Source organism: Trichosurus vulpecula, chromosome 7 (assembly GCF_011100635.1).
Source record: "Trichosurus vulpecula isolate mTriVul1 chromosome 7, mTriVul1.pri, whole genome shotgun sequence".
In the NCBI taxonomy this organism is placed as follows: domain Eukaryota; kingdom Metazoa; phylum Chordata; class Mammalia; order Diprotodontia; family Phalangeridae; genus Trichosurus; species Trichosurus vulpecula.
This window is the reverse complement of record NC_050579.1, coordinates 170309442-170322469: the sequence shown is the minus strand read 5'-3', so window position 1 is coordinate 170322469 and position 13028 is coordinate 170309442. Positions and strand designations below refer to the sequence as shown.

General features: G+C 36.3%; 1 protein-coding gene across 2 annotated transcripts in view; it reads right to left on the bottom strand.

Annotated features, from left to right (window-relative positions):
- USP45 (ubiquitin specific peptidase 45) overlaps positions 1-13028 on the bottom strand; it is an 80334-nt gene that overhangs the window by 58060 nt on the left and 9246 nt on the right. Inside the window, exons 2-5 of one of the 2 annotated variants that reach the window (XM_036766645.1) lie at positions 11754-11863; positions 8723-8892; positions 7834-7937; positions 7000-7100 (exon numbers count right to left, since the gene is read on the bottom strand). In XM_036766645.1, coding sequence (XP_036622540.1) covers positions 7000-7100; positions 7834-7937; positions 8723-8892; positions 11754-11853 — 475 coding nt within the window. In that variant the 5' untranslated portion in view covers positions 11854-11863. The remainder of the gene's footprint in view (positions 1-6999; positions 7101-7833; positions 7938-8722; positions 8893-11753; positions 11864-13028) is intronic. The other variant, XM_036766646.1, reaches the window with a different exon arrangement.

Sequence of the window (13028 nt, the reverse complement as noted above, 5' to 3'; positions counted from 1 at the left end):
TCTCAGATTTTTTTTGCAGAATCCATTAATTTTATTGACTTTTTTCCCTTCTTGAAAAATATTATTTATCACATTAGATGGCTTTCTGGGATCACACATGATTTAGCAGACACCACTACATAGGAGCCGAGAACTTCGACTATAATATATATATAATATACATATATAATATATATATTATATAATATATAAGACAAAAAACACAGGCTTACAGGGAAGAATAACTTACCCAGCAAAACTAAATATAATGTTTGGGAGAATATGCACCTTTAAATGATATAAAATATTTCTAAGCATCCCTTACAAAAAGACCTGAGCTGCATAGAAACATAAAAACAATAAACACAAATGAACAATGATAAAGGAACTTGACATTCACGATACTTGTGTCCCCTCTGAATCCTATCAATAACATCAAGAGTCTAAGTAGACAAGGCTGGGAATAGTTCTTGTTATGTCTTGATGATCTTAAATGGAAGAGGAATACACCGGAATGGGGGAGGGGAGGAAGAAAAGAATGTTAGGGAAAATTATCTTATGTAATTAGGGTGAGCAACTAAACAGCTCTACAAATGAGGAAGGCATGATGATATCTGACACTTCAATCTCACCCTTACTTGAACTAGTCAAAAGAAGGAACACACATGTGTATGTGTACACACATATACAGAAATACATTTCATTCCATTGGTAAATAAGAGGAAAATGGAAAAGGGTAGATCTCAGGAAGAATTAGGAGGGTAGATTTAAGGGAGGGACTAGTTTTAAGCAAAACAAACTAACTAAAAATGTAAAAAATATCTGTACGTCTTTTTGAGGAGATAAAAAAACGGAAATCTGAAGGGAAGGGGTGCCAATAAATTGGGGAGTGGTATGGTATATACCTTGTGACGGAATACTATTGTGCTGTAAGAAATGATGAACAGGCAGATTTTAGAAAAACCTGGAAAAGTTTACATGAATCGATGCTAAGTAAAGTGAGCAGAATCAGAAGAACACAGTTAACAGCAACATTGTGCAGTGATCAACTATGATAGACTTAACTCTTCTCAGCAATACAATTATCCAAGAAAATTCCAAAAGACTAATGATAGAAAATGCTATCCACATCCAGAGAAAGAACTATGGATTCTTCTTTCACAACATGACTAATGTGGAAATATGATTAATGATTGCACAAGTATAACTTATATCAGATTGCTTGCTATCTCAGTGAGAAGGGTGGAATGGAGAAAAAATTGGAACTCAAAATCTCATAAAAATCAATGCTGAAAACTAGTTTACATTTAATTGGAAAAAAAATAAAGTACTATTAAGTGGAAAAAAGAAAAAAAGAACGAACAGAGGAAGGAAAAGAAATGAAATGATGGAGAGGATTTCTGAGAAACCTGGGAAGACTTGTGTGAAGTGAACAGAAACAGGAGAACAATTTATACAATGACTGCAATAAGGTAAAGACAAATAACTCTGAAAGAATTAGGAACTCTTATCCAAGTAACAATTAACCACAAATCCAAGTAATTGTGATGCTACCCACACAGCCTATGTCACATAGACTGGTAGAGGTGTAAAGGACTCAGGAGTGCTGTTGTTACAAGAAAGGTTTAATAGTGGGTAGAAAGATGAACTAAAGAGAAATACCTAGTGGTTTTAAAAAGGCAACAACTATTTTTAAAAATCATTTCCTGGGGAGGGGAGGGAAGGGGGTGGAGCCAAGATGGCAGCAGGAAAGCAGGGACTTGCTTAAGCTCCCCACCCAAATCCCTCCAAACACTTGTAAAAAATGGCTCTGAACAAATTCTAGAGCTGCAGAACCCATGAAATAGTAGAGGGAGAGCCTGGATGGTCGTGGGGAAGGGTCTATCGCACGGTACTGAGAGCGGAGGGCACCCCAGCGTGGGGGGGACAGACCAGACCCGGAGTCAGCCAGCTAGAAGAGGCCTTAGGGCCATGAAACAGCGAGCTGTGGCAGTTACCAGACTTCCCAACCCACAAACGCCAAACAGCAGGATAGGGGGAAACTGCAGGATCGAGGTCAGAGTGGTCCAGCCGCCAGCTCTGGGGGTGGAGGAGGTCATGTAGAGGTGGCAGTAGCAGCAGCAGGAAGCTCCTGAGGCTGCCTCCAGAGTGCCAGTGCCAGCAGCTTCCTGACTCCCTGGCTCACACATTGGGAGGAATCTAGCAGCAGATCAGAGAGGGAATGCAAGGAGCGCTTTGTGGACACAAAGACAGATTCTCTTGCTGTTCCTTCCTTGGATCTGAATTGAAGGTCTGGTTGGCAGTTCTTGGGGGAGGAGGAGCGCTGCTGTGACAGAGCCTGGGGTGACGGTGGAGTAGAAGTAGCTCTGAAAACAGCACTGCTTGCACCCTAAAGCTTGGGACAAAGTACTCTCTACTCCTCAAGCAGTCATATCCTGACAAAAAGCTCAAGGGTCAAGTAGTTGGCTGGGAACATGAACAGGCAGCGAAAACGAACTTGGACTCAAATTCAAACTCTAGATTCCTTTTCTGGTGACAAAGAAGATCAAATCATACAGCCAGAAGAAGTGAACAAAGTCAAGGAGCCTACATCAAAAGCCTCCAGGAAAGATATGAATTGGTCTCAGGTCATGTAAGCGCTCAAAAAGGATTTGGAAAAGTAAGTAAGAGAAGTAGAGGAAAAATTGGGAAGAGAAATGAGAGTGATGCAAGAAAATCATGAAAAACAAGTCAGCGACTTGCTAAAGGAGACCCCCAAAAATACTGAAGAAAATAACGCCTTAAAAATAGACTAACCCAAATGGTAAAAGAGCTCCAAAAAGCCAATGAGGAGAAGAATGCCTTGAAAGGCAGAATTAGCCAAATGGAAAAGGAGGTCCAAAAGACCACTGAAGAAAATATCACCTTAAAAATGAAACTGGAGCAAGTGGAAGCTAGTGACTTTAGGAGAAATCAAGATATTATAAAACAGAACCAAAGGAATGAAAAAATAGAAGACAATGTGAAATATCTCATTGGAAAAACCACTAACCTGGAAAATAGATCCAGGAGGGATAATTAAAAATTATTGGACTACCTGCAAGCCATGATCAAAAAAAGAGCCTAGACATCATCTTTCAAGAAATTATCAGGGAAAACTGCCCTGATATTCTAGAACCAGAGGGTAAAATAGAAGTTGAAAGAATCCACAGATCGCCTCCTCAAAAAGATCCCAAAAAGAAAACTCCTAGGAATATTGTCACCAAATTCTAGAGTTTCCAGGTCAAGGAGAAAATACTGCAAGCAGCTAGAAAGAAATAATTTGAATACTGGGGAAACACAATTAGGATAACACAAGATCTAGCAGCTTCTATGTTAAAGGATCGAAGGGCTTGGAATATGATATTCCAGAGGTCAAAGGAGCTAGGATTAAAACCAAGAATCACCTACCCAGCAAAGCTGAGTATCATGCTCCAAGGTAAAATATGGATTTTCAATAAAATAGAGGACTTTCAAGCTTTCTCAATGAAAAGACCAGAGCTGAACAGAAAATCTGACTTTCAAACACAAGAATCAAGAGAAGCATGAAAAGGTAAACAAGAAAGAGAATTCATAAGGAACTTACTAAAGTTGAACTGTTATGTTTACATTCCTACATGGAAAGATGATGTGTGTAATTCAGGAGACCTTTCTCAGTATTAGGGGAGTTGAAGGGAATATATACAGAGGGCACAGGATGAATTGAATATGAAGGGATGATATCTAAAAAAATGAAATAAATTTAAGGGGTGAGGGAGGAATATATTGAGAGAGGGAGAAAGGGAGAGATAGAATGGGGTAAATTATCTCACATAAAAGTGGCAAGAAAAAGCAGTTCTGTTGGAAGGGAAGAGGGGGCAGGTGAGGGGGAATGAATGAATCTTACTCTCATCGGATTCAACTTGAGGAGGGAATAATATACACACTCAACTGGGTATCTTACTCCACAGGAAAGTGAGGGGAAGGGGATAAAAAAAGGGGGATGATAGAAGGGAGGGCAGATAGGGGAAGGAGGTAATCAAAAGCAAACACATTAGAAAAGGGAAAGGGTCAAGGGAGAAAATTGAATAAAAGGGGACAGGATAGGATGGAAGGAAATACAGTTAGCCTTTCACAACATGAGCACTGTGGGAATGTTTTGCATAATGATATACGTATGATCTATGTTGAATTGCCTGCCTTCCTTGGGAGGGTGGGAAGGGAAGAGGGGAGAGAATTTGGAACGCAAAGTTTTAAAAGCGATGCTTAAAAAAATTTTTTAAAAAAATTTTTTTGCATGCAGCTGGGAAACAAGATATACAGGGAATGGGGCATGAAATCTATCCTGCCCTACAAGAAAGTAAGGGGAAAGGGGATGGGGGGGGTGGGGAAATGGGGTGAAAGAGGGGAGGGCTGACTGGGGAATGAGGCAATAAGAATATATGCCATCTTGGAACGGGGGGAGGGTAGAAATGGGGAGAAAACTTGTAACTCAAAATCTTGTGGAAATCAATGTTGAAAACTAAAATATTAAATAAAATATATACAGAAAAAAAAAATCATTTCCTAGCCAGCTATAGGAAACGCAGCCATTATTTTACAGTATCATTTTATAGGTTCTATTATCACCTAGATTAAGTAGATCAATGTTACATCACATTTGCTCTCCACATTCTTTGAAATTTTCATAAACACTGGTAACTTATATTAGCTACCCTTTCAGTGCTCTAGGTAACTCTCCAAGACTATAAGTTGCTGATGAAGTGTGGACCTGCATTGGTAAAGGGAATTTCCTCGTTCAGGGTTCTCTTCCATAAGGTACCCTCTAAGTCTAAATCTACAACTCTACGATGCTTTATCAATGAAATCACACGTCCTATCTATCCGTACACATACGAGAAAATAAGACGAAACTACATTTTAGGAATGTATAACAGTGACAATATTCATGCCCAGAAGCATACACCTAACAATGTCTATACATCATTAATACATACTAATGAAACCCTACTATATTATTTTGAAGTCCCACTATTGTTATCCAGCCAAAAGTAGAATCAAGTTGTAATACCTTCAAAATAGTGTCACCTCCAACACAGACCTCCCTTGTGTACACTCGACTTAAACATTATTAGCTGAATGCTATAGTGAAACTTCAAGACGAGGTGTCAAACTGAGTGCAACTTGAACCATGTTAAAATGTAAATGGGAAACAGGTGATGTAAATTTGTGGCTAAGTCAGTATATGTATGGCCTGCAAGGATCCATTTGTTTTTGAGTTTGGCATGACTACAGTAGGGTACAGATTAGCAAAAGTAAGGAAGGGAAAGTACTAAATAGGGGGAAGATTCCAACACTTGGAAAACCTTGGGCTTTATTATTTTTTTCCAAAGGTGAATGAGAAAATATTACTAACTACTGGCCTATCTTCCAATCTCTTCAAAACCTTCATGGGAATAATCTGCAGTAAAAACATCTTTTATGAAGATCAGTGAAGGGAAAAGGCAAGTTTTAAAAATTTTACTCTATAGCAGAATGAGTTTTTACACAGACAAAAACTGTCTGACAAAGGAAGAAAATATAAGATCCTAATGAGACTACTGGTTGATGACTATAACAAATCACTTTATTATGTAGAGCAAAACACTACCCTTAAAGGATCCTCCCCAAACCAACAAAGTATTCCTAAACTTTTTCAATATGTTTTTATTTTTGTAAAGTAATTCAATGTGAGGAAAATAACTTGTTACTTTCAATATTTTGTAGCTTTGAAATAAACACCTAATTTCATTTTCTTATGGAGTTAACTTGGTTATGTTAAAAATCATACAAGCCATGAAATACAGCACAACAGAAATAATTGTATTTGATTATCCTCTGATTAAATACAATTACAAAATGATGAGAACAGATGATCAGCTCCCTATTCTCAGGATGAGGGTAATGAGGACCACAAATGCATTTAAGCAAAAGACAACTTGATTGTTTCTGTTAAAGGAGGGAGAACTCTATAAGGATGGAGAATAAGGGATATGGTGAAATGACCATGGTGAAGAAAAAAACAAATATAAGGCATTAAATGCACAATTTTTTTTAAAGCAACATCAGAACTCACTGAGAAAATTTGGGGGTGAGATGTTAAAAGATAATCAGGGTTCAGAGAATCAATTTACCAAGGAATACTAAATACAAAAATACATTTACAGGGATTCAAAAAAGAAAGATGAGGAGGCATATGCTCCAACTTCTTTGCAGTGGTAGGGGACCACTGTGTATGACTTTAAGACTTTTTTAATACAATGGCTAATTTTGATCAACTTTCTCCCCTTCTTTTTTATTGTTCATTATAAAGAATAATTTATCAAGATGGGAATGTTGTAATATTCTGAGAAATGTAAGTGATATAAAAACAAAAGATAGCAATAAAAATATATTTAGTAAAAAAAAAATCCATAAAAAGTCTTCACAGAAATAAAAAACCTGATTTAAAAAAATATACATTATTCAGCTAATCACCTGCAGTACAAATTAGTTAAGTCATTTACTTTCCAAGATGGAAGCTTTAGCATAATCCACACAATTCAGCCCTGCTACTCAATGAGCCAAAAGCTACCCTCTTAAGCCCAACAGTCAGCTCTACTCGGCTTGGCTCTTCCCCAGAGTTTCTACTCCAGATTCAAGTCTCTGTTAGGTGCTCATCTTGAGCTTTTATAATCTAAGTTTTAGTCACTTAGGAATACATCTCTACTTATAATACTACCGTGGAACATTCCGTATAATACTGTTGCCCTAATATTATGTTTTTTTTGTGAAACTAACATCTTGTAGAGTTCCTGGGAACAACTCTTAATAAATGTTGTTGAATGAAACTGAAACAATAACAATTGCATTATGTGGGTTAAGCCTGTGTTCAATCCTTTATTATTACTGCTCATGTAATTGTGTCCAAGGTGTCATTTACATGTACAAATTACCAAACACATGTTACTGTCACAAGTCCCTGTGATAACTTATATAACTTACTTGCTTCTGTTTTAGAAACATGCTTCTGTAGAAAATCAACTATTTGAGCCAAAACCTTTTTATTACGATGTATTGATAATTCTTCATCACATTCATAACACCTGAAATATTAAAAAAACATAAAATTTAAATGCAGCTGATAAAAATACCTCAGTGTTTTTGCACAGCTGATGCAATTTGAAAATGAAAATAGATAATAAAATTACTTTTTAAAATGAAAATTCATTTTAAAGTCTTCCAAAGTGAATTGCTGATTTGATTATGCTTTCAAATGTTCAATCCTAGTAGTGGTGTGGGAGAAAGAGCACTAAATTTAAAGTTAGGAGGCATGGGATCAAATCATGGATCAGCCATTTCTAGCTATCTGACTATGGGCAAAATCACTTACTCTCTCTAAGCTTCAGTTTTTCTAATTTATAAAATGGAAATATAAATATCTCACAGGGGTTGTTGAGGAAATCAAAATTAAAAATAGATGTAAAGTTCTTTGTAAACCACAAGTATTTATTATTACCCTGATCTAACCTTAGTATTCAAAGCAAAAGCACCTACTGGGTGGTGTGGAATACTAGAAAGATTAGTGGATTTGAAGTCAGAACATATAACAACTCCTGGCTCCAGTACTTACTATATGTATGTCTTCAACATTTCCAGGCCTCATTTTTCTCCCCTTTAAAATGGGACAGTAGAAACTGGCCTAGATGACCTCTAAAGTCCCTTGTGATTCTAAATCCTATGGTTCTATAATACCAATGCAGGCTCATTCTATAAACCAATATAAGGCTCATTATTGTCCTTCAGGCCTAATAAAAGTACTCAATGAGCTTTACTTACCATATAATCCATGTGCTAAGACTGATGATGATACAATGGGGTTCAGTGCGGGAAGTCTGGAAGTGTTTCAAAGAATGCTGGTCTTCTGAGTTTTGACTACATCCCTAAAGATGAACAGAATTCCATTTTCTTATGTGAATTAAAAGCCTTGATTTCAAATCAATTTTACTTTCTATTACATGTAAATTTAAGTAAGATAATTATTTTTCTTTTATAAAGTAGGAAACTGCTTCAGAAAATTTCTTATAAACTTTATTTCTTATCTAGACTCATTTTACTGTATTAAATGCCTACTATGTGCCAAGCATTGTGCTAAGTGCTTTACAAATATTATCTCATTTGATCTGAAGCCCAATTAAAATCTCTAAATGTAAATGGCCAGTGACTTAGAACTCATGTTCCAAACTTCATCTCTTATAAACTCCTTAACTATGGAGTCTCATCACAAAGGTAAACAGAGTGAAGCAAATAAATGCCAAATGATACATTTTCAGAGATCAGTATTTAAGAGAATGAATTGGAAAAAGCTGATTCCATCTACTAGAGTAAATGAAGTTGAATGAACAAAGCTAAGAGGAAGATTTCCTCTAGAAAAACAAATAAAGCCTGATTCTTATACTGCTCCAGATCCAATCCTGGGGAGGGCCTCTCTGTGATGGTATTAACATAATCATAAGAACACTTCCTCACCCATGGATAAGCTTTTAAAAATCACATCTTCCATTTCATATTGCAAAATGCTTTTCTAGAGACAAAGAATTTATTTGGGAGCCTTTTGTCTACATAAACATTAAACAAAGCTTGAGTCCTCTAAAACTAGTGACAGGCCCTAAATGCCACATGATTATCTATTCAAATTAACTTCCCATATATGTAACACTTTTCTCACCTGAAAACCACACTTGAGGCACAACCAAATATCAGGTTCTACTGACTCTCCATCACAAAGCCTTCTTTCCTTTAAACATTCTGAACAAACTGACCACAAATTCTGAGCTACTGCTTTCTTCACATGGTGGACGCTAACAGCTTGACTTACATGCTGACAAGTTAAACCTGCTAAAAAGAAACATATTATTTACTGGACATGAATATTTAAAAATATCTTTTCCAAAGGCAGACCTTTGAGTAATTTTTAAAAAATGAAATCTCTACAACAAACAAAAGTTGATTAAATTAAAATATCTAGATTGTATTTGCTAATATTTAAAGACTGAAACAATGAAATACCTTTTTCCCCACTCAAAACGCATATTTAAAATATCATTGCAAAGAATTTTGTATAACAAATCTACTGATTTTATTATGGGGCAGGACAGAATAAAGTGAGCAATAACTTAATACGGTATAAGAATTTTATTCTCTACAAAAACTATTTCTAACTAAATGCTTTCTTTGATTCTTATTCTCTGATCTGACTCTGTAACCCCATTTGGGGTTTTCTTGTCAAAGATACTGGAGTGGTTTGCCATTTCCACCTTATTTTACAGATAAGGAAACTAAGGCAAACAGGGGTGAGTGACTTGCCCAGGGTCACACAGCAAGCAAGTGTGTAAGGCCAGATTTGAACTCTTCTTGACTCCAGGCCCAACACTGAGTCACCTAGCAGTCCTCTCTGATCCTTAGCCACATAAAAAGTCACTTCAGAACCCAACCACAAATGGATAATATATTAAATAGACTCTTCCCAAGTCTTGATGTTATCAAATAGCAATCAAATTTTGGTTTTCCTATGAAAGTCCCTCATTTAGTATCCCAACAACAAAATTCCTAAACTATTCACTAATATTAAACAAAAGGTCCTAGCACTTAGAAGAGGAGTTTTATGCAAATGACTTCCCTTCTTCCCCAAGTAGCACAAAGTATTTTTTTTTTTACTTATTCACTAAAGAGAAGCTAAGTATTTCAACCTCCAACCAATGAAAGGGAGGGAACCAGAGAAAGCAACAACCAGATAAGGCCCAGATACAAGACCAGGAAAACTAGTAGTAAGGAAGAAATTCTTTAGGAGTAAGAGTTGATGGGGGAGAGAATATGTACAAAATTCTTGAGAGTAAATATATAAGGTAATGGACAAGACAGCCTGTCCAACCCAACCAGTTTCCCAAGGTTTTTTTTTTTGTCTTTTAATTGCAATCATTTGCATAGCATATGCTAAGATATGCAAGAAAATGGCTGTCAAGACCCTAGATTCATCTATTTTATAAGCATTAGGTCCACACCTCAACCCCAATCCCCAAGTTTGACAGCCTGAATACTAAAAATTTTTAAACAACATATTTATTATAATCCAATACCCTGAAACAAACTAGAGGACTGGCAGAAATTTGTTATTCTGGGATTATAAAAATATTTTAAATATAAGCAATTCAATTAATTCAACAAACACTGCTAGGTGCTTCGAATACAAAGACAAAACCAAAACAGCCTGGGACCTCCAGGAATTTGCATACTACTGGTAGGGCGGGGAGGGGAATGGAATTTATCATTTACATAAGCATATAAGGTGATTTAAGGAAATAAAGAGTACTAACATATAGAAGAGGATAATCAAAGAAAGTTTTCATTTGAAATGGCATCAGAAATGAACCTTAAAGGAAGAAAAGGATTCCCAAAGATAGAGATGAGAACTGTATGCCTCTTAAACCCTAGGGCCTAGGCAAATCCACCTGTACAAAGATACAAAGTGGGAAAGTGAAAGACAAGTTTGAGAAACAGGTAGCTAGTCTGGCTGTACAATAGATGTTATAAAAGGAATACTATAAAATGGGGATGGATAGGTAAGATGGAAAGCCTTAAATGCTAGGCTGAGGAGTTTATATTTTATGTGGCAGTATGTGAAGCACAGACTAGAGAAGCAAAAGACTAGGAGCAGAGAGACCAATTAAGGAGCCCAGGAAAAGAAGTGATCAGGGCTGGAACTAAGGTAGTGACCATGATGAGGTGGTGGAACCTGCACCCCTAAAAGGAAAAGCCCATGTCTTTGAAAGCAACCCGGTCCCTGAATTTTCTCACACATTTCAGCAGCCCAGATCACTGGAGGCTAGCCCAAGGCATCTGGCCCATCCCAGCCCACCCAGATACAATGGAACATCCTTCTGAGAGGTGATGGACACAAGGTGCAGAGAATATTCTTTTTGAACACAGCCACTCTGTAGACTGGTTTTGCTTGCTATATTTATTTGTTACAAGGAGTTTTTCCTTTCTTTATCAAGTTATTTGGGGGAAAGGGGCGCTGATAAGAGATCTTATTGATTGCTACAGTGAGACCCTCCCAAAAAAGAGGGCCAGTGTAGCACTTCTAAAAATGCAGAGAAAAGAACAGAAGGCAGTTCAGAAAGAAGCACAGACAAGCAGGGCAGTTTTGACAATGTAAAATTCTGAAAGTTTTCTATTCATAGGTAAAACAGCTCATAGGAAACAGTTTTTATATTTTAGTGAAATGGAAAAAAATGTTTTGTGTATTATAAAATGTCTAGTGTTCTGGGGATAGTGGTAATAATCACATAATTTTCTAGGTACACATTAATGCTACCTATTGTCCAAGCCTAATCAAAATTAAGTTTTTATCCTTATTTCCTGAATACAGTGCAATAATTTGTTAAAACAAAGTTGATCAATTTTCAAGTACAAATATTAAGCAACCATCCATTACAATTTAAGGTTTTAGCTTTAAAAGTAATAAACACGAGGGGTAGCTAGGTGGTGCAGTGAGTAGAGCACCAGCCCTGGAGTCAGGAGGACCTGAGTTCAAATCAGACCTCAGACACTTGACACATGTACTAGCTGTGTGACCTTGGGCAAGTCACTTAACCCCAATTGCCCTGCCAAAAAAACACTTAAAAAAAAAAGTAATAAACATGAGTAATCTTTTCCTCCTTCCCTCAAACCTTCTTTTGGTCCCAAATGTCATAATTTACCAGCAATGTCATCTGAAGAGTCTTCATCCAGAGGAGTATTAGGCCTTCTGTTTCTTTTGGTTTTTTCAGAAACAGTCCTGGATGGATCTTTCACCCGCATCTGTTACTTGCTGAGAAGGGGAGAAAAAAGTAAGTTATTCCACATTCAACATGTCTTCTCATCTATAAAAAAGAGTTAAAAAATTTGAGATGTATAAAATAAGACTAATATCCTATCAGGCATTAGAGTCAGGCCTCAATAGGACTTGACTCTACAAATTAAGTACTTTTCATAACCAATATTGAGACATTAGATATTCTACCCTAATTGAGGAAAAAAATGCATATCTTAAGCATCTATAACCATGAAAGTCTTCAAAATATTATCTGTATGTATGCTCTAACTTGACATATTCCACTCTGCAGGTAAGGAGTTTACAGGCTGTTCTGTTTTAATTCTATTTTCCTAAAATGAAAGCTGTAAAAAAGGTAGAATTTTAGAGATTTTAAAAACTCCTTAGAACATTTTAAAACTTCCTGGAAATTCCCCATGAACAGTTCTTATATCTTTTTGATCAAAGTGTTTTATGTCAGGTATCTTCCAGTATATAAAAAATTTGGATTTATTTTATTTTTAAAAACCAAAAATGAGCCATGCAAATTATTTTTGTCTATAATTCTTATTATTCATTTAAAGACATGTATTGCTCTTTTATATCCTATAGTAATTTTTCTTCTACATTGCTTCATTTTATATTTCCTAAATATATAGTATAATCCTTTCACTATTAGAAAATCAAGCTTCTAGAATAATAGCTACTTATAATCAATCTCTATAAAAAATCTCCTTCGATATCTCATTGTGATATTGTGGTAAACTTCATTGATGAAGGCTGGGTCAGCACAGCAAAAGATAAGGAGGCATATTCAGAAAAGAACAGACACTAGAAAGTAATCTTTTTGGCCATTAGCAACCTCACAAATAGACGTCAATTTATAACTATAAACAAAAATTCCATGGTTCCAAAAATCCTAGAGATGCTAGCAGGGGTGGGGAACCTTCAGCCTGGAGTCCACATATGGCCTTCTAGGTCCTTGGGTGTGACCTTCTGACTGAGTCTAAGACTTACAGAACAAATCCTTTTCTTAAGGGGACTTGTCCTATGAAGTTTGGATTCAATAAAATTTGGCCCCACTTGAAGACCTAAAGGGCCACATGTGGCCTGGAGGCCACAGGTTTCCTACTCCTGTTAGAGTCTTCATTTTTCATTAAAAAAGTATAAATGTTTTGTTTTT